The sequence below is a fragment of the Pongo abelii genome, chromosome 6 (genome assembly GCF_028885655.2).
Source record: "Pongo abelii isolate AG06213 chromosome 6, NHGRI_mPonAbe1-v2.0_pri, whole genome shotgun sequence".
Classification (NCBI taxonomy): domain Eukaryota; kingdom Metazoa; phylum Chordata; class Mammalia; order Primates; family Hominidae; genus Pongo; species Pongo abelii.
In genome coordinates, this window is record NC_071991.2 from 4,042,001 (window position 1) to 4,061,404 (window position 19,404).

At 46.9% G+C, this 19,404-nt stretch overlaps 1 protein-coding gene across 4 annotated transcripts in view; it reads left to right on the forward strand.

The window, feature by feature from the left end:
• SDK1 (sidekick cell adhesion molecule 1) overlaps positions 1-19,404 on the forward strand; it is a 974,158-nt gene that overhangs the window by 683,920 nt on the left and 270,834 nt on the right. For all 4 annotated transcript variants that reach the window (XM_024241289.3, XM_054545732.2, XM_054545733.2 and 1 more), the window contains exon 14: positions 8,921-9,057. In XM_024241289.3, the coding sequence (XP_024097057.2) occupies positions 8,921-9,057 (137 nt within the window). The remainder of the gene's footprint in view (positions 1-8,920; positions 9,058-19,404) is intronic.

Genomic DNA, 19,404 nt, shown 5'->3' on the forward strand with positions numbered 1-19,404 from the left:
TTGCTTATTTGATTTCCTCTAAGTAAAATACATTTTTCAGCAAATGTTGCTGTATGTATAAAATAATAGGCTTTCTGTAATGGTAAAACATCTCATCTCTAAATATAGAAATCTCTGCAAATTTGTGATTCAAACTAATTTAAGTACAAACTGGTTACAGAACTGATTTGGAAGACAGTTGTTCCTTGTGAATTGTTAGTGTCATGAAGGCTCCTCTATCCCAAACCTGAATGAATTGGGAAAGGTGTTCCTTCATGGGGTGTCTTTAGATCCAACAGGGCTTGACTCTACAACAATAATGGCAATAGAATGATAATAATAATAACCCATGACTGCAGGGCATTCTGTCCTTCTCGGGTAACTTTAAAACTGAGCTCTGTAATGTTTCCATCATTTACTCAGATAACCAAAAAAAAAAAAAAGAAAAAAAGCAAGAAAAAAATCTCATATTGCCGAAGGGAATGGAGTGAGAGGTACTTATGACTAAACAATGTCCTTCAGAGGAGCCTGAAAGCCTGTTTTCTCCTTGCCTCTCCACTTCAGTTAAAAGCTGCTTTGTTAAATATAGAAATTAGGAGCATTAGAAGTGAGCTTTTCAAAAATAGACCAGCCGTTGGCCTCTTCTCACGTCTGCTTGCCCTGTGTTTTACACTTAGCACTAAGCTTCGCCTCATTAAGGCTGAGTGGAGGGGCGGCCCCCACACCTACGTTACACCCACAACAGTCCTGATGGGGCTGCTGGCCAGCAGTGGGGCCAACAGGAACAAGGGGCCGCACAGGAGGTCCTGCCCGCCTTTCACTACTTGTGTGACTTTGGACAAATCACCTCACTTCTCAGCTTCTGCTTCTCACCTTGTAGACTGGGCGTGGTATCATTCATCTCAAAGGATGGCTATGAGGGCGGCACCCACCCAGGTTTGTAAGATCCTGGTGTGGAAGCCAGTTGGGGAGGGATGCTCTAAGTCCTAGCTCTTCGTGCTTTCTTACCATCTTATACTAGAATGCTGTTCCCCCCTTTCCTAACAGCACCCTGCCTCCTGGGGCTGGGAACTTTCTAGCCCTTTACCCTGCATTATTCTGACCACATTCTATGACCTTCTGACACTAGACTCGAGATGTGTCTGTTTGCTGTATACAGTAGGAACCTAATAAATGTCTAGGTAAGCCTCACTCCACCTACTGAGCTGAAATGAGATGGTGTCTTTTGCCCTACTGAGGAGGACCAATTTAGGAGGGCTCTGCCTTCATCCCCCCACTGAGAGAAGAGGCTTCTAAACTCCAGATGGTTCCATGAGGCAGCCTGTAAATTAACAAGACAAGTCATCATTAAATGCTGGTCACTCCTTGTTTTAGTAGCATCTTTCCTCTAGTTTTCTAGTGCCATGGGGACAGGAGCCGGTTTCCAGGATGACTTCATATTCCCCAAAGCATCTTCCTGTATTGAGCACACTCGAGGGACCAGGCTCCTAAGGCCTTATGGATTGATTAATTGTTAAATCATTTAAAGACCCAATTAGCATTTCATCTCTCCTCCTGAAATCAGAGACTAATTCTCATGGGCCTGGAGTACAGAGAAAACCCAATTTACGGAGCTGACTTGGAGACCCTGAGGCATTGGGAGAGGTTTCTTTCTATAAAACCACTTCTGACAGAGCCCTCATAAGGAGTGAAGAATTTAATACTGTTTCCCCCAGAGTTATCAAGCCCTGTCATCTTCATCCTTAGAGTGAAGTCAAAGAAGATGGGTTTGACCAAGTCATCATTTGTGCATTAAAGGGCCAATGCTTTTTATGTAGAAAAAAAGTACTTATCTGATCCTCTTCTGCCAGAGCAATTCCCCCTACAGCCACAATTTCACCAATTGCTTTCTTTTGAGTCTTTTTCAAAACTGTTTTTCTCACACACACCTCGCTTCATCTCTCTCCCGTACAGTTGGGTTTCCGTTACTGTTGTTGTTAATTTCTGATATTCCTGAGGTGTCCTGTGCCTGACGGTGGTTTTCCCCCTATTCTCTTTAAATTACAAAGTGACTCAGCACTGGGCTTCGCTTCCCTTGTTCTCTGGGACCTCTTCCATTTATCAGCCTCTGTGCTTATCACTGTCTGCGAGTCACTCTGCTGATCATTTATCTCCTTTCAAAGTTGGCAGAGTAATGCTTCGATGCAATCTATCCCCATTAGATAAGATTTTCTGAAATGGATTCAGAATATATTAAAGCCTCATTTATCTGTTATTGATGGGTTAGTCAAGGATCTCACAAAGCTTCATTGTCTAAATAACCAAAACTTATCATTTAAAGAAATAGTGGCCGGCCGCAGAGGCTCACGCCTGTAATCGCAGCACTTTGGGAGGCCGAGGCAGGTAGATCACGAGGTCAGGATTTCAAGACCAGCCTGGCCAAGATGGCGAATCCCCATCTCTACTAAAAATACAAAAATTAGCCAGGTGTGGTGATGGGCGCCTGTAATCCCAGCTACTCAGGAGGCTGAGACAGAGAATTCCTCGAACTCAGGAGGCGGAGGTTGTAGTGAGCCGAAATTGCACCACTGCACTCCAGCCTGGGCTACAGAGCGAGACTCCATCTCAAAAAAAAAAAAAAAAAAAGAAAAGAAAAGAAATAGTTTATATTTCCAGAATAAGGCATGCCATCTTTTATTGCATGTCTCAGGTATTGCACGTTTGTTTTTGTTTTTTACAAACTGGAGGTTTGCAGCAACCCTGTGTTAAGTCTATTGATGCAATTTTTCCAACGGCACCTGCTCATTTAGTGTCTCTGGTCACATTTGGGGAATTCTCACAATGTTTCAAACTGCGTCACTATGATTGTGTCTGTGATGGCGCTCCCTGATCAGTGATCTTGAATGTTATCATTATAATTGTTTTGGGACACCATGAACCACGCCCATGTTAAGATGGCAAACTTAAGCTATAAATGCCTTGTGTGTTCTGACTGCTCCACCAACTGGCCATTCACTGTGTCTCTTCCTCTCCTTGGGCCCCTTTATTCCTTGAGACCCACAGTGTGAAATTTGGCCAGTTAATAACCCTGCAAAGGCCTCTGAGTGTCCACGTGAAAGAGAGGGTTGTACATCTCTCACTAGAAAGCAGACTGGAAATGATGAAGCTTAGTAAGGAAGGCATATCGAAAGCCAAGACAAGACAAAAGCTAGGCCTCTTGCCGCAGTTAGCCAAGCTGTGAATGCAAAGGGAAAGTTAATTGAAGGACATTTAAAGTGCTCCAGTGAACACACAAGTGATAAGAAAGTGAAATAGTCTTATTGCTGATGTGGAGAAAGTTTGAGTGGTCTGGAGAGAAAAATCAAACCAGCCTCAACATTCCCTTAGGCCAAAGCCTAACCCAGAGCAAGGCCATAGCTCTCTTCAGTTTTGTGAAGACCGAGAGAGGTGAGGAAGCTGCAGAAGAAAAATTGGAAGCTAGCAGGGGTTGGTTCGTGAGATTTGAGGAAAGATGCCATCCCCATAACATAAAAGTACAAGATAAAGCAGCAGGTGCTGATGGAGAAACTTGGTAAGTTATTCAGAAGACCTAGCTAGAAACAGTGATGAGGGTGGCTACACTAACAAGAAATTTTCAGTGTGGACAAAACGGCCTTTTATGGGACAAAGATACCATCTAGGACTTTCCTAGCTACAGAGGAGAAGTCAATGTCTGGTTTCAAAGCTTCAAAAGGCAGGCTGACTCTCTTGTTAGGGGCTAATGGAGCTGGTGACTTTAAGTTGAAGCTAACACTCATTTACCGTGCTGAAAATCTTAGGGCTCTTAAGAACGATGCTAAATCTACTTTGCCTGTGCTCTGTAAATGGAATGGCAAAGCCTGGATTACAGCTCGTCTGTTTACAGCATGTTTTACTGAATATTTCAAGCCTACTTTTGAGACCTGCAGCTCAGAAAAGAAAAATTCCTTTCAAAATATTACTGCTTATGGACAATGCATCTTGTCATGCTAGAGCTTTGATGGGAATGTACAAGGAGATGAATGTTAGTTTCATGCCTGCTAGCACAACATCCGTTCTGCAGCCCGTGGATCAAGGTGGACTTTTGACCATCAAGTCACATTATTTAAGGAATGTATTTCATAAGACTATAGTTGCCATGGATGATAATTCCTCTGATGGATCTGGGCAAAGTAAATGGAAAACCTTCTGGAAAGGATTCACCATTCTAGATACCATTAAGAATGTTTGTGGGCTGGGCGTGGTGGCTCACACCTGTAATCCCAGCACTTTGGGAGGCTGAGGCGGGCAGATCAGGAGATCAGGAGATCAAGAGCATCCTGACTAACACGGTGAAACCCCGTTTCCACTAAAAATACAAAAAATTAGCCGGGCGTGGTGGCGGGTGCCTGTAGTCCCAGCTACTCGGGAGGCTGAGGCAGGACAATGGTGTGAACCCAGGAGGCAGAGCTTGCAGTGAGCTGAGATCATGCCACTGCACTCCAGCCTGGGTGACAGAGCGAGACTCCATCTCAAAAAAAAAAAAAAAAAAAAAAAAAAGAATGTTTGTGATTCATGGGAGGAGATCAGAATACCAATATTAACAGGAGTTGGGAAGAAGTTGATTCCAACCCTCGTGGATGAGGCTGGAGGGGTTCAAGGCATCCACGGAGGAAGTTGCTGCAGATGTGGTGGAAACAGCAAGAGAACTAGAATTACAAGTGGATCCTGAAGATGTGGCTGAATTGCCGCAATCTCATGATCAAATTTGTCCAGGTGAGGATTTGCTTCTTATAGATGAGCAAAGCAAGTGGTGTGGGATGGCATCTACTTTTGGCAAAGATGCCGTGAACATTGTTGAAATGGCAACAAGGACTTAGAATATTGCATGAACTTAGCTGGTAAAGCTGTGGCAGGGCTTGAGAGGATTGACTCCAATTTTGAAAGAAGTTCTGCTGTGGGTAAAATGTTATCAAACAGCATCTCATGCTACAGAGAAGTCTTTCATGAGAGGAAGAGTCCGTTGACACGGCAGGCTTCACTGCTGTCTCATTTGAAGAAATTTGCCATGGTCCCCCCAGCCTTTAGCACCCACCACTCCCCAACAATCCAATCAGTCTGCAGCTATCAACATCCAAGCAGGACCCTCCACCAGCAAAAAGATGGTGACTCACTGAAGGCTCAGATGATTGTTCACATTTTTTAGCGTAAAGTATTTTTAAATTAAGGTGTGTACATGTTTTTTAGACATAATGCTATTGCACACTTAATAGACTGCAGTAGAGTATAAACAGAAATTTTATATGCACTGGGAAACCAAAACGTGTGTGACTTGCAAATTGCAATATTCACTTCATTGTGGTGGTTGGGAACTGAACGTGCAGTATCTCTGAGATATGCCTCTCTATCACAAGGCCCTTTACATTATGAAACAGGTAATATTGAACACAAGAGATATTATCGAGGGGATTTTCATAGAGGGGAGAGACTGAAGCTGGGAAAAATAGATATTTCCTTCCAATGCTTTTGAGTCCTGTGATTTACGGAAAAATCACACTTTGCACTGGGCCATCACACCGAGTGTGACTTTGAGCCAATGGAGTGACTTCGGGGGACAGTCGCAGAGAAGGATGCTTGCGTCTCTGCACATCACGGGCACTCAGGTCCTTGGGCACTGCCAGGCGGGTAGCTCTTGCCACGTACATTAAACGCCTCAAGACTAGTTTGCTTTCTAAGTTTTTAAGTATTTGTTTCTAATCTTTTAAAAAATCTTTTTACATCCCTAAATCTCAGGCTCTTGCGACCATTTTTGCTGTTCAGTGTGCCTGTTTCTGGTAGATCCTTCTCATCTGTTGCTTGTGGTCTGCTGGCAGGAGGGAAATCAGAAACCACTCCAACTAGAATCACATCCTAGCTGAGAGGGGCAGAGGGACGGAGGGACAAGTGTGAGCGTATTCCAGGGACTGTGAGAGCTGACCCCTGGAGGACAGAAGCTGCCCAGTGAGTAGCCTCCATTTAAGTGAGTGTCTGCAAAGCACTGCAGCCTCAAGAGAAAGGCAGTCCACCCACCTGGAAGATGGGTCATTTCTGTGTGCACTCTCACCTCGGGCTAAGAGAAGCATGATTTGAAATCAAGTGCAAGAGGCCGTGTTTTCACCTCTGTGGGAAAGACAGACTTATAGAATTTAGAATTCAATCAAACATAACCCCCTCGAGGTCATCAGAGAAAGTGTGCAGAGACACGGCAGCTTGTCAGGGGCCACAGGTCACCTATTCCTATTGTCTTCTAGGAGCCTGTCCACATCTTATAGCATATGGTCACCTGGCCCAAGAATATCTGTTTTGCAAGGTTTGTCCTGAGCTGGCTGTACACCCTCTCCTGCCCTGGCTTCTCTCCGACTCCTACTGTGCGTGTCTGCAGAGCTGCCTGGCTCCTCAAGCCTCTAACCCACCTTTAGTTTCACGGCCTGTCTCCCATCCTGACTATTACGGATGACCATCTCACATTGTGTCCAGTCTGTGAGAACGGCTTCCAGTGAGCTGCCCTTGGGGTCCCAGAGCTAATGTCAAAAAGACATCCCAGAAATTGTGAACATAAGCTCATTCCTGGTCTCTCTGTGCAGGCCAGTGCATTTTCCCTTGACCCTGTCTGGCCTCTCTGCCACCCGGGGCAAATCCCGCATTCCTACCGCCCTCACTGACCCCAAGCCTCCCAGAGTTGAATCACTGGCCACATGGTTGAACCCAGTCTCTAGCCCCCTCCACTCCCCAGAGGTCAGAAGGCTGAGCCATCACCACTGGCTCAAAGCCCCAACCTTCTAATCCCCATGACTGGCCTTCCCAGCATGGCCAGACCCATCCTGGAAGGATTTTGGGGCCACCATGAGTACCCCCAAGAAGCATAAGCTCAGCTGTGGTCTGAGAGGCGCACCATCATGACGAAAACCATCCCAGTCACTCAGGAAACTTCAACAGTCTAGAAGTTCCCTCTCAGATCAGATACATTCTTTATGATAAACTCTCTTATTTGGCTATATCTGTCAGATTTATTTGTATTTTCTTTTCAGGTGGGACTCTTTCAACAACTTTGGTTTGGTTTCAGGCCAAACCGATTCAGATTGCAGTGGGGGGAATAGGAAGTGGGGCTTGCTAACTGGCATTTCCGCTTCTAATGGAGATTCGGTTATTGGAGAACTCAAATAGAAATGACAGCTCCGCCCAGGTGCAGTGGCTCATGCTTATAATCCCAGCAGTTCGAGAGGCTGAGGTGGGGGAGGATCGCCCGAGGCCAGGAGTTTGAGACCAGCCTGGACAATATAGTGAGGCCCTGTCTATGCAAAAAATAAATAAAAGAAACGAACTATTCCTTTTCTGATTCAAAACTTAATTCACAGTTAAAGAGAAAACAGGATGACATCCTGGGCTCTCATTTATTCTTTATCGCACTAATGTACAACGTAGTTGCAGTCTACATTAGAAATATTAGTATGCTTATAAATGGTGTGCATGGATTAGAGCTGTTTCTTAGGGAGCTGAAAGCACAAAACAGCTTAATAAATTTCAAAATGTAATGAGTACATTTTTAAAATTAAAAATATCAAGTATAATTATGGCTTTGTGTTCTGACCTGTGTGGGTCGGCAGTAACTGATGTCTGAGAGACCAAAAGCTGGTTAGTGGTGAGCCGGGTCACACTCAGCATCCCCTCCTGGCTGGCACTGCCTGGCAGTGTTTATGGAGGGGCAGCCACCCAGAACAGCCCCGGAACGGGGTCCTGCCCCAGATTCAGGAGACGTGAAGTTTCACTACGGGGCCCGGGCAGCTCATGGTTTTAAGGTTATAGACTCAGCCTTGGTAGAAAACACATAGTAGTGTTTTGCAGCTTTGTCACCGGTAAATCCCAGTAATTTTTTTTTTTTTTTTTACTAGTAACTTATTTAAAGAATTTATTCTCTTTAATTGCATTTCCATTTCATAGCCTTGCTGATGTGTTCTTTACCATTTCCATGGGATTTTAGTGAGCGTTTTCACCACACTTCCTTTTAAGTGCTTCCTCCAAATCCCTTAACTCCAGCAGAAGACATAATGACAGTGTAACCTCATGCTGTCAATAAATGCGGCAACCTCATGCTGTCAATAAATGTGGTCTAAGAATACATGCGGGCATTTTCGCTCATAACTCCAAATGGCTAGTGTTGGAAATGTTCCCGTTAAATGTATCGGGACTTTTCCTGTGTATGTATCGGGCCGTTACATGTATCGGGCCTTTTCCTGTTAAATGTATCAGGCCTTTTCCTGTGTATGTGGTATTTCCATGACCAGCTTCTAGTTGTAAAAAACAAATTGTTGACCATGTTTTCTCAATTAAATAATGTATGTGTAGGCCGGGTACGGTGGCTCACACCTGTAATCCCAGCACTTTGGGAGGCTGAGGCGGGTGAATCACGAGGTCAGGAGTTCAAGACCAACCTGGCCAAGATGGTGTGGCCATCTCTACTAAAAATACAAAAATTAGCCGGGCGTGGTAGCGGGTGCCTACTAGGGAGACTGAGGCAGAGAATTGCTTGAACGCAGGAGGCGGAGGTTGCACTGAGCCGAGATTGCATCACAGCACTCCAGGCTGGGCGACAGAGCGAGACTTGGTCTCATAAAAAATAAAAAATAATAATGGATGTGTAAACGTCTGCGTCCCCTCCCCCTATTTATGTGACAGCGTCAGCACTTGTTTTGGTAGCTAGCATAAGGGTTCAATGAAATTATGACCAGAAAACAAAGTAACACTATGAATAATGAAGCTGGGTTTTGTTTGTCCTTTTTTGAGAGTTAATATTTGTGTTTGGGGCATATTTTATGTTATTCATTTCCCAAACATGACACAGCAGGATGGTCTGCTGTAAGAGCTCAGGCTCACCATGGATTCTGACGTGTGTTTTCTTCTTTTTCCTTTTCATCCCATTCGATTCAAGTGAACTGCCTCATTCACCTCAGAACCTCCTGGCCAGCCCTAATTCTTCCCACAGCCATGCCGTGGTGCTCTCTTGGGTCCGGCCCTTTGACGGAAACAGTCCTATTCTTTATTACATCGTGGAACTGTCTGAAAACAGTAAGTAGCAAAATGAAACTGTCACCATGGATGATAATCAGATTTTCGTGTGTGCTCTTAATGTCCTTAACCCTTACTTCTGGGTCAGACCCAAAACAACTAGTAAAATGCTGTAATGTTTTACAGGGTTTCAAACACAGCCTGCCCTTTAGGTAAGAGAAAAAACCATGCAGGACCTGAGAGAGGGAAGGGAAGAAGTCCTTAGTTAGAGGGGCTTTTGGGGGAGAGTGGATTTGGGGCCCCGTGGGAGGGCCGTGCGCACAGGGCTGCCCCGAGCAAAGCCCCACACAGTGTCACTCCCAGGGCGAGCTGGAAATGGGTTAACAATGCCTGCCACCTGGGCGACTTGAGAGTTCACCATCGCTGCCACTGCTCACGTCTGTGGGAGGTTTTCTCCGGTGTAGACGTGGTGCCAAATGTTCAGCACCCTCTTCCTGACTCACCTTCCAGGACCCCTCTGCCCCTTTACCGCCATCCTTGGAACTCTTCTACATGAAACATGCTCCTTCCGTGGGCCACTCACAGCCTTGGCTCTCCTCCAGCCGCCAAGCCCTCCTTCCCTTCTCTTCCCAGCTGGTTGGGTGATGTGTCCCCTGCCGTGTGCACCCACTCATGCCTCTCCACTCTCCCTGGAATCTCTTCCTGGGAAATCGCATGCACTCCTGTGATTTTAATCGGCATATTTTCCTTGATGACTCAAACATTTATATCCTTCACCAGGCTTCCAGGATCACTTATAGGGCCCAGCAACTTGACATCTGTATCGGGTTGTCTCACAGGCCTCTCCAACTTAACTTCTTCCCACTGCATCTTTTTAATGTTTTTTTCTTGTTTGTTTGTTTGTTTTTTTTAACCTCACTCCTGCAGCCACCCAAGTCTCTACTCCCAGCACCCTGCATTTCTATATTCCTCAGCTGGAACCCTAGGAATCGTCCCCAGTTCCTTTCCCTGGACCCCCGCCCCCACCTCCACACCCCATGCATCAGCAGTCCTATCAGTCTGTTAACTAGGATTCTGATCCCTTTCCTCTCTGCCTCGGACCACTGGTACCTCTCGCCAGGACCACTGTTGCAGCCTTCCAGCCGGCCCTGTTTCCTCTTCCAAACCATTCACCTGCCAGCAGCAACACTGATCTTCCTAAGATATACCCAGACCAGGCCACTCCCCTGTCCAGGTCCTACAGGGGTTCCTGCTGCATGCAATATAGAAGCCAAATGCCTCACTCCCTGTGCAGCCTCAGGTCACCCTGGGCTACTGTGCTCTCTCTTCACCCCGGTTGCCACACGGGACACATGAAACTCAACGCGGGTTTTATGTTGACTCCCTGAATGGGCCAAGTATCTCATCTCAGGGCCTGTTCCTTCCCCTGGAAACCCACAGAGCTGGATTGTCACCCTTCATGGTAGATAACCTATTACCTCCACAAAGAAGCTCTCCAGCACGCCAGCCAGATTTCACCTGTTGTTTTTTGTTTGTTTGTTTATTTTGAGATGGAGTCTTGCTCTGTCACCCAGGCTGGAGTGCAGTGGCGCAATCTCGGCTCACTACAACCTCTGCCTCCCGGGTTCAAGCGATTCTTCTGCCTCAGCCTCCCAAGTAGCTGGGACTACAGGCACCCGCCACCACACCCGGCTAATTTTTGTATTTTTAGTAGAGATGGAGTTTCACCATATTGGCCAGGCTGGTCTCAAACTCCTGGCCTTGTGATCTGCCCACCTTGGCCTCCCAAAGTGCTGGGATTACAGGCGTGAGCCACCACACCCAGCCTCCAGTTTAACCTTTTAATATGTAAGCTGGCGGCCTCCCTCTGTTATCCCATCTGTATTAGTCCGTTTTCACACTGCCAATAAAAACACACACAAGACTGGGCAATTTACAGAGGAAAGAGGTTTAATGGAGAACTCACAGTTCCACGTGGCTGGGAAAGCCTCACAATCATGGTGGAAGGTGAAAGGCACGTCTCACATGGCGGCAGACAAGAGAAGAGAGCTTGTGCAGGAAAACTCCCCTTGTACTAACCCTCAGACCTCGTGAGACTTGCTATCAGGGGAACAGCACAGGAGAGACCTGCCCCCGTGATCCAGTTACCTCCCACTAGGTCCCTCCCACAACTCATGGGAGTTCAAGATGAGATTTGGGTGGGGACACAGGTGACCCACATCACCCATCATTTATTCCAGATGAGGGTCTCCTTCCCTGAGCCTCCCCCAGGCAGAGCCAGACGCAGGTATCGTGGCTGTTACCACAATCCACTTTATTTGGCCTGTGGTTGTCTCCCGATGATACCGGTGACAACCAGTATCCCTGTTTTCAGGACAGCTAGCAGTGGTGCACTCTCGGGTACCCTCCCCTGAAACCCAGCTCCCTGTGGGTCCCTGGTGCTGCTCACTTCTCTGGGCAGATTCAGCCTGAGTTCTGCCGTGGCTCTTCCCAGCTGACGCCAGCCTGTACACGCCCCCTGCAATTATTGACATAACTCACTTTATTTCTCCTAATTACCTTTTCTACACCCTCGTCCTCCCCTGGTAGAGGTTCCCTTCTGATGATACTGCATGCTCACACCACAGCCACACCGTTTGATCCCCATTTCATAGCTACAGGAATGGATGTGCAGAGGCTGTAAGTCATTGTCACCTGCCCAGGGTCACACGGCGATGGGAGGGGAAGATGGGATCCCTGCGCTGTCTGACTCCTGAGCCGGCGCTCATCACAAGTGTCAGGCATCCGCAGAGGAGTCTTGGGAAGCAGAGTGTGCTGTCATACACTACAGCGGGGCTTCGTGGAGAGGCCACACTTGGGCGTTGGTCTGTGTGGACGTGGAAGAAGCCACTCTGTGAATCTGAAGAACCATTATTTGAGTTCTGCACCACGCAAACCAGTTCACCGAGGGAAGGCCCAGAGGCAGTATGTTATTCCGGGTCTTGGGCTTCTAAGGTTACACCCTCCAGTCCTGGGCACCACCTTGGAGTGAGGCCAGAGTCCAGGCCATTCTCCCCCTTGCAGGGGCATCTCTGAGGCCAGAGTCCAGGCCCTTCTCCCCCTTTCAGGGGCATCTGTGAGGCCAGAGTCCAGGCCCTTCTCACCCTTGCAGGGGCATCTCTGAGGCCAGAGTCCAGGCCCCTCGCCCCCTTGCAGGGGCATCTCTGAGGCCGGAGTCCAGGCCCCTCGCCCCCTTGCAGGGGCATCTCTGAGGCCGGAGTCCAGGCCCTTCTCCCCTTTGCAGGGGCATCTCTGAGGCCGGAGTCCAGGCCCCTCGCCCCCTTGCAGGGGCATCTCTGAGGCCGGAGTCCAGGCCCTTCTCCCCCTTGCAGGGGCATCTCTGAGGCCAGAGTCCAGGCCCCTCGCCCCCTTGCAGGGGCATCTCTGAGGCCGGAGTCCAGGCCCCTCGCCCCCTTGCAGGGGCATCTCTGAGGCCAGAGTCCAGGCCCTTCTCCCCGTTGCAGGGGCATCTCTGAGGCCGGAGTCCAGGCCCTTCTCCCCATTGCAGGGGCATCTCTGAGGCCGGAGTCCAGGCCTTTCTTCCCCTGCGGGGGGTCTCTGCAACTCCCACTCTGGCCTCTTTCCTCCCAGAGATGGGGCAGGATAGAAACCAGCCTGTGTGCAGACGGCCGTCTTAGCTTCCACTCAACAGCTCTGACCGAATGGGGAAGGCCAGGGTGTTACCGATTCAGATAACCTCTGAGAGGAGAGGAGAGTTTCCAGAGGATGGCGTGGCCATGCTGCCTGTACGTAAAACAGGACTTGACAGTGATCTGGACGGAGAGAGCAGGACAGGGGCAGAGCTCGTGTCTGAATTCTGGTTTGCATCCACCCTAAGGACAGCCCTCGTCGGGCGCTGTCACCGCGGGCTTCAGGACTGTGTCTCCTTCATCTTGGTGCCCCTCATTCCCTGCACTCAGTAGGTACTCAGCAAACGAAGTGAAATTCATCTCTCCAGTGGAGTCCTCTTGTGATGGACTGAACATTATAGTCATGAACCATCTTCCAAAACAGAGGCGTTCTACCTTCCCCCATTTCCATGAAAGAAGGCATGGCTTTGCGATGCCCGGCCCACGCTCTTCTCAGCTGATAGCATGACTGGCTCCTCCAACCAGTCAGCTTGTCTCCGTGAGAAGCAGGTTTCGTGTGTAACTATCCAGCCAGCCACCTGTTACAGTGGTGAATCTGGGCTGGGCATCTGCTCTGCACTCTGCTGGGTGCTGGGTGCAGAGCTGACGTGATCAGTCTCCACCGCGAACAGCAAGGAGACAGTCAGAGGCAGCGGTGCAGCCTCCGCGTCGCACGTTCCCAGTGAGGTATGTACATAGTAATGTGACTGTATAGAAGGCAAGTCAGAGAAGGTCTTCAAAGAAGATGTGACATGAAACCTGGGCCAGACAGGCGACAAGGGACAGCATCAGCAAGGGCGCCTCAGTGCCAGGCCTCCAGGCTCGGTGGGAAACAGCTGCCCATGAGATGGGGCTGGGGCATTGCTGGCGGTGTGTATTGGAGTTACCTGGGAAAGTTCTTCCTCCTCCTTTGTGGCTTGGATCAAATATCACTTCTGCAAGTCCCATTACGCCCAGGCAGAAATGGCTTTTCCCTCCTCAGGGCTCCCATGCTATTCTACAGGCTTCCCTTTGAGGACGTGCATCATAATTCCTGGCTTGTGTCCGTCTCCTGGCAAGACTGGGAACCCCTTCAGCGCAGGCGGGGTCTGTGTGTTGGTCCTCTGTGCTGTGACACCAGCAGAGTACCTGGCACACACAGGATGGCTCTGTAGGTGTCCAGCTGCTTTATTTCACTCAGAAGGGGACAGGGAACGTCAGTCACCCCTATTAGCCTCTGGCTCTCCTGAAGCTGGCTGACATTCCCAGCTCTCTTTCCTTCAGAGCCTGGAGTGTGGGTATTGTGGCGTGCAGAATCTAGAGTGGGTACCATGGTTGCCTCCTGCCTGTTCTGATTTCCACTGTGTGAGGGAAGCCCGTGACCTTGGCTGAAGCAGCCTGTGCTGCTACCGGCTGGTTGGTCCGTGTCTTCCTGCCGTGGCAAATAGGAAGAGCAGCACTGTCATCTGGACCAATGGTCTGGTTTTTATTTTTATTAGCAACAAATGCCCTTAAGAAGCAGCTGAACATGCTGGCTAATTAGAGCCAGAAAGAACAGCTTAGCAGCAAGTGCACTAAAATGGAAATTGCACTTGGCCTGCGCTCAGCATGTGCAAGTGGTCAGCACTAAATAACGCCGTCTACTAGGTCTATCCCTCCGGCTACTCGGGACACACTCCACAGCCAGCTCCTCCTGGCAGGCTGACTTGGATGCCATTCTCCTGGAAGCCAGGGATCCTGCAGGGGCCAAACCCGCATGTTTTAGTGGCGGAGGCAGGCACTTGATAGCCTCTGCTCTGATGACATTCCTGCCACTGCAGAAGGGCCTCTTCCGAGCTCAGTGGAGCAGAGCCTGAGGCTTGAATTGAGCCTGCACCCATGTATGGGACTCAAGGTGCATCTCTGGATGGAAGATACACGTGGCCCTCTGCAGGCATCCCAGGGTTTACCTCTCTGAGAAGTGTGATGGTTCTCCTGTCCCAGGTGCCTGTTTAGTAAGCCTGGGGCTCAGAGAGGGGCAGTAGTGTCCTAGGCCTGAGTCAAGGCACCCCCCTGGTGGATTGAGGAGGGCAGAGGGTCAGGCCAGGTGGCGGATGAGGGAAGCCTGGGGGATCCCTGCATTGAGAGAGTGCAGGGATTCTTGATGGCTTGACAGTGGGGACCCTGTGACCAGGCTGAGAATTCTGTTGAATAATGAAAGCGTTTGGCCCACTCTCTAAAATGCTTATCGATTATGATCAAGAATGATCTTTCTTTGAGATTATTATGATCCTGTGGAGGGAGACTGTCAGGTAAGAATTGTGAAAGACTTTGCAGTGTGCCATAAAAAGGATTACCGGGTGTCTCATCTAGCTCCCTTCAGGGTTATCTGATTCGATAGGGACCCACGCTTTCCATCGTCTTTGGGCTACTTATCTTTGTAAATTGTAGAAATCTTATAGTAATGCACTTTGAGTAATGCAAATTTCTTTTCCAAAGAAATGCAAATAAATGCAAATTTTATCCTGTAGAATATAAATATAGCTATTGCTCTGCAGATACTGACCAGTTTTGCATCTATTTATAAATTCATTTTAGCTCTATCAATATGTTGTGGGCTGTTCGCTTTCTCTTTTGATACAGTTGAAACATCTTACTGGTTCCCTCATAAATTAATGACTAAACTAAAATCTTTGATACATGTAGATTCTATCTTTGCATTAGAGCCATTATTTTACCTTCTTAAAAATTTATTCTTTAACATGAGGGAGTTGGCATTGCACAGTGTTAGAAATGCAGATATTCGTTTAATGCAACAGTTGCCACCAGTTTCCACGGCAACCTTGATATTTGGAAGAGGCCATCCTAGTTCTCAAACTGAGCGTCTGCGTGTTTTCCTTGGGCTGGACAAAGGCGTCCCATGGCTGAAACAGAAGAATGGTGGCCTTCTACCAGTTATCAAGAAAAATTAAGTCCTTTTCTTACGATTTTTTTTTTCAACCTTAACACCTGCTGTTGTATGTCTTGTGGTAAATGCTTGCAGGTAACAAACATACTTATATTAAAAATTCAGAATCCTTCATTCTAACTCAGTCCTACAGTTAGTTTTTTAATAGGATGAGTGTTCATAATTGTGATTTCGTATTATACCTTGTAATACTTAAATTTAATTAAAATGTAAAATACATTTGTACTTTTTATTATTCAAGTTATGCATGCTGATTAATAAAAATTTAGAAATCCCTTAAAGCACAAAGAATAAAAACGATCACTACAGTCCCTCATACGTTGAAAGCCAGCCCTGCACCCAAGCCCTTGGTCCCTCCCCCAGCCAGGACTTGGCTCCCTATTTATTTCCTCTCTGTGTTCTGTCTTCAAAGCTCTCCCTCTCCTGGCTTCTTCTGCCTCAAAGGACTGAGCTCTGCTAATTACCTGCACCTCCTGACTTCTCACGTGTTCTATCTACTCTTCTCTCCTGAGGCCATGTTGTCATTGTTCTAAAGGACAGAGCCAGTGAGCTCCACTGAGTCCACATCCCCTCAGCTTCTCTGCAAGCAATGCTCTTGATCACTCCCCGCACACAGACCTCCTTGTTCCCAGGACTTGGCTTAAGTCTTTCTGTTCATTCTTCCTTCTTATTCTCTCCTCTCCGTCCATTTTCTCTGACTTATTGAAGACTCTATTTCCCCTCCTGCCCCTAAAAGGTTGGCATTCCCTACTTTGTCTCACTCATACACTGGTCTTCTTATCACACATGCTTTTCTAGGGATCTCATGTTAGTGCATGGTTCATCTTTGACCCATACGCCGTAAGTCCCTACTGTGTTTTTCTAACCTAGACCTCTCTGCTAAGCCTCAGATTCTTGTAACCAAATGTCTTCCAGACATCTTCACCTCCATGTCCCATGGGCTTATCAGACTCCAACTCTAAAATAGAACTCATCATCTGGCCCCAGAGTTGTTCCTCTTCCAAGTTAGAGATGATGTCAAGGCTGGGCGCAGTGGCTCACACCTGTGTTCTCAACCACTTTGGGAGGCCAAGTCAGGAAGATCACCTGAGGCCAGGACTTTGAGACCAGCCTGGGCAACATAGCAAGACCCCATATCTACAAAAAATTAAAAAATTAGTCAGGTGTGGTGGCTCATGCCTATAATCCCAGCTACTCGGGAGGCTAAGGTGGGAGGATCACTTGAACCCAGGAGTTCAAGGCTGCAGTGAGCTGCGATCGCACCAAGGCACTCCAGCCTGGGAGACAGAATAAGACTTCATCTCAAAAAAAAAGAGAGAAAAACATAATGTAATTCTTGACTCCTTCACTATTAATTCTCCCCAGCAAATCAATCAATAAATTGTGTGGGGTTTACCTCATGCATTTTTATCAAATCCACTGCCCTGCCCTTCTTCGTTCCTACTGCCACTGACCCTAACTGGCTGTTGCCCATCACTGTGATCAACGGATCTGGGATCCTCAAATCCATCCTCCCTTGAGCCACCAGAGCGAGCTCAGTAATGCAGGAACCTGACCGAGTGATTTCCCCTGCCTGAAGCCTTCCAGAGGATCTGCAGAGAAGCCACCACTGGGGCTGGGCAGGAAGGCTTCCCCGCACCAGCTGGTACTGCAGACATGGCCCAATTTCTCATCCCCAGCCCGTGTCCTCCCTAGGTTGCCAGCCCTACTTCTGTATAGAGGTTCTTGTTCCCTGAAGAGGGGATTCTAGGCTTATTAGCATGGTAGCAGCACTGTTTACTATCTGACCACCCCCTGCCTCTCCGATTTATCTCCAGCCGCTCACCACTCTGCTTTTCTTGCTTCAGCAACGAGGCATTGCTCCAGATTCCCTGGGGACACCAGATATTCAGTGCTACCGCACCTTTGCTCACCGAATCTGGGAATTCTCACCCTGATCCTGCCCCCTCTGCCTTTGCCTGATCAGCTCTTACTCAGCATCTCCTTTTAGGCATTGCCTCTGGTCTCAAGGTGCTACCCCATCTCCTCCCCTAGGGGTGCCACACCCACCTCCTCCCCCTGGGAGCGCCGTCCCCATCCCCTCCCTTGGGGGCACTGTCCTCATCTCTTCCTCTACTTGCGTTGTCCCCATCCCCTCCCCTGGGGGCGCTGACCCCAACACCTCCCTCCTGAGTTGCCTCAGCAGTGCTGAATCAACCAATTGGCAAACAGCCTTTAGGGCACCAGCAAAGGCAAGATGGCAACACTAATGCAACTATCTAGAAGGCAATCGTTTGAATAATCTTTCTACTCCAACTACACAAAGATATCCTCCTGTGTCTTCATTCAGAAGGTTGAGGGTTCTGAGTTTCGGGTCTTCTGAGGGTTGTTTTAGTTTGTGTTTCAACTGCTAGTATTCTTGAACCCATTCTGCCAAGTCGGTTGGCTTTGTGCACTTTCTCTGCTATGATCTGTTCATTTTCTTTGCCCCATTTATCTATCCAAGGCCTTAGGGATTTTTTTTTCTGTCATTTGTGACAAGGATTTTTTTCAGTTTGCTTTTACCATTAATGTTGGTACATTACTTTTTGACATACAGAAGTGTTTGATTTTTATGTAGTTAAATCTATTGATATTTTCCTTTGTCACTTCATTACTTTTGTGTTTGGATATTTCAACACTCTCAAGCCTAAAATGAGGATTCTTATAGGTTTTTGCCTTGTTTATAAAGGTTTAATTTTTAATATATTTAACTCTGTAATTTTTCTGGAATTTAGGTGTGTTATATACTCTGACATATGACTTTTCCTTTCTTTCAAATGATCCATTTTCCCAATATGATTTATTGAATAATCCATTTATTTATGATGTCTCTTTCTTTGTATACTCAGAGGATCTGTTTATACAAAAGTCTGCTTGTGGATTATTTAGTTCCATTGATTCATTATCTCTTTTTCTGCCAGTTTTATAGTATTTTAATTGCTTTACTTCCAAAATGTGTTTTAATAACTGATAAAGCAATTCTCTTCAACTTTTCAGAATTTTGTTATTACTTGTCATCATTTATTCTTCCAGAAAAAACTGAAATTATTTTGTTTCAAAAGTAGTCCCATTGAATTTTTAATCATGTTAAACCTATGAATTGTTTTATGAGAAGTGACTTCTTAGTAATTCTGGTTTTCCATCCAGAAAATACTATGCATACCTATTTATTCAGCTGTTCAGTGAGGTTTGCAAGTTTATACCCATAGGCTGTATACTTTTTTGTCAAGGTTGTCCTGAGATTTTGTGTCATTGCTACTGTAAATAGCAGTTTTTCCCCATTTCATCTTCTAATTAGTTATTGTAGGAACATAGGAAAGCTATTGACGTTTAGATATTTATTTTCCATTCAGCCATATTCCATATTCTTTTATTATTCTAATGATTTTTCCATTGCTCTTCTTTGCATTCAAGGTAGATAATCATATCTTTTCCAAATAATAAAAATGTATTGTTTTCTTTTTGTTTTTCCTATCTTACTGTGTTCGGTGGAATAATTTTAAATGATTGGCATAGTAATGTCTCTTGTGTTTTTCCTGATCTCAGTGGAATGTCTACTAGGATTTTACTGTTAGGTGTGATATTGATTGTTTTTATTGAGATATAATTTGTATGTAAGAAAACGCAGAGACCTTAAGGGAGTTTTGACAAATATATACAGCCATATAGCCCACACCTCAAAATACAAGTCATTTACAATATTCGAGAAAGTTCTTTGTGGCCCTTTCTAGTCAGTCTGACCCCTTCTTTTGACTTCTGTCACCATAGATTAGGTTTGCCTGTTTTTGAACT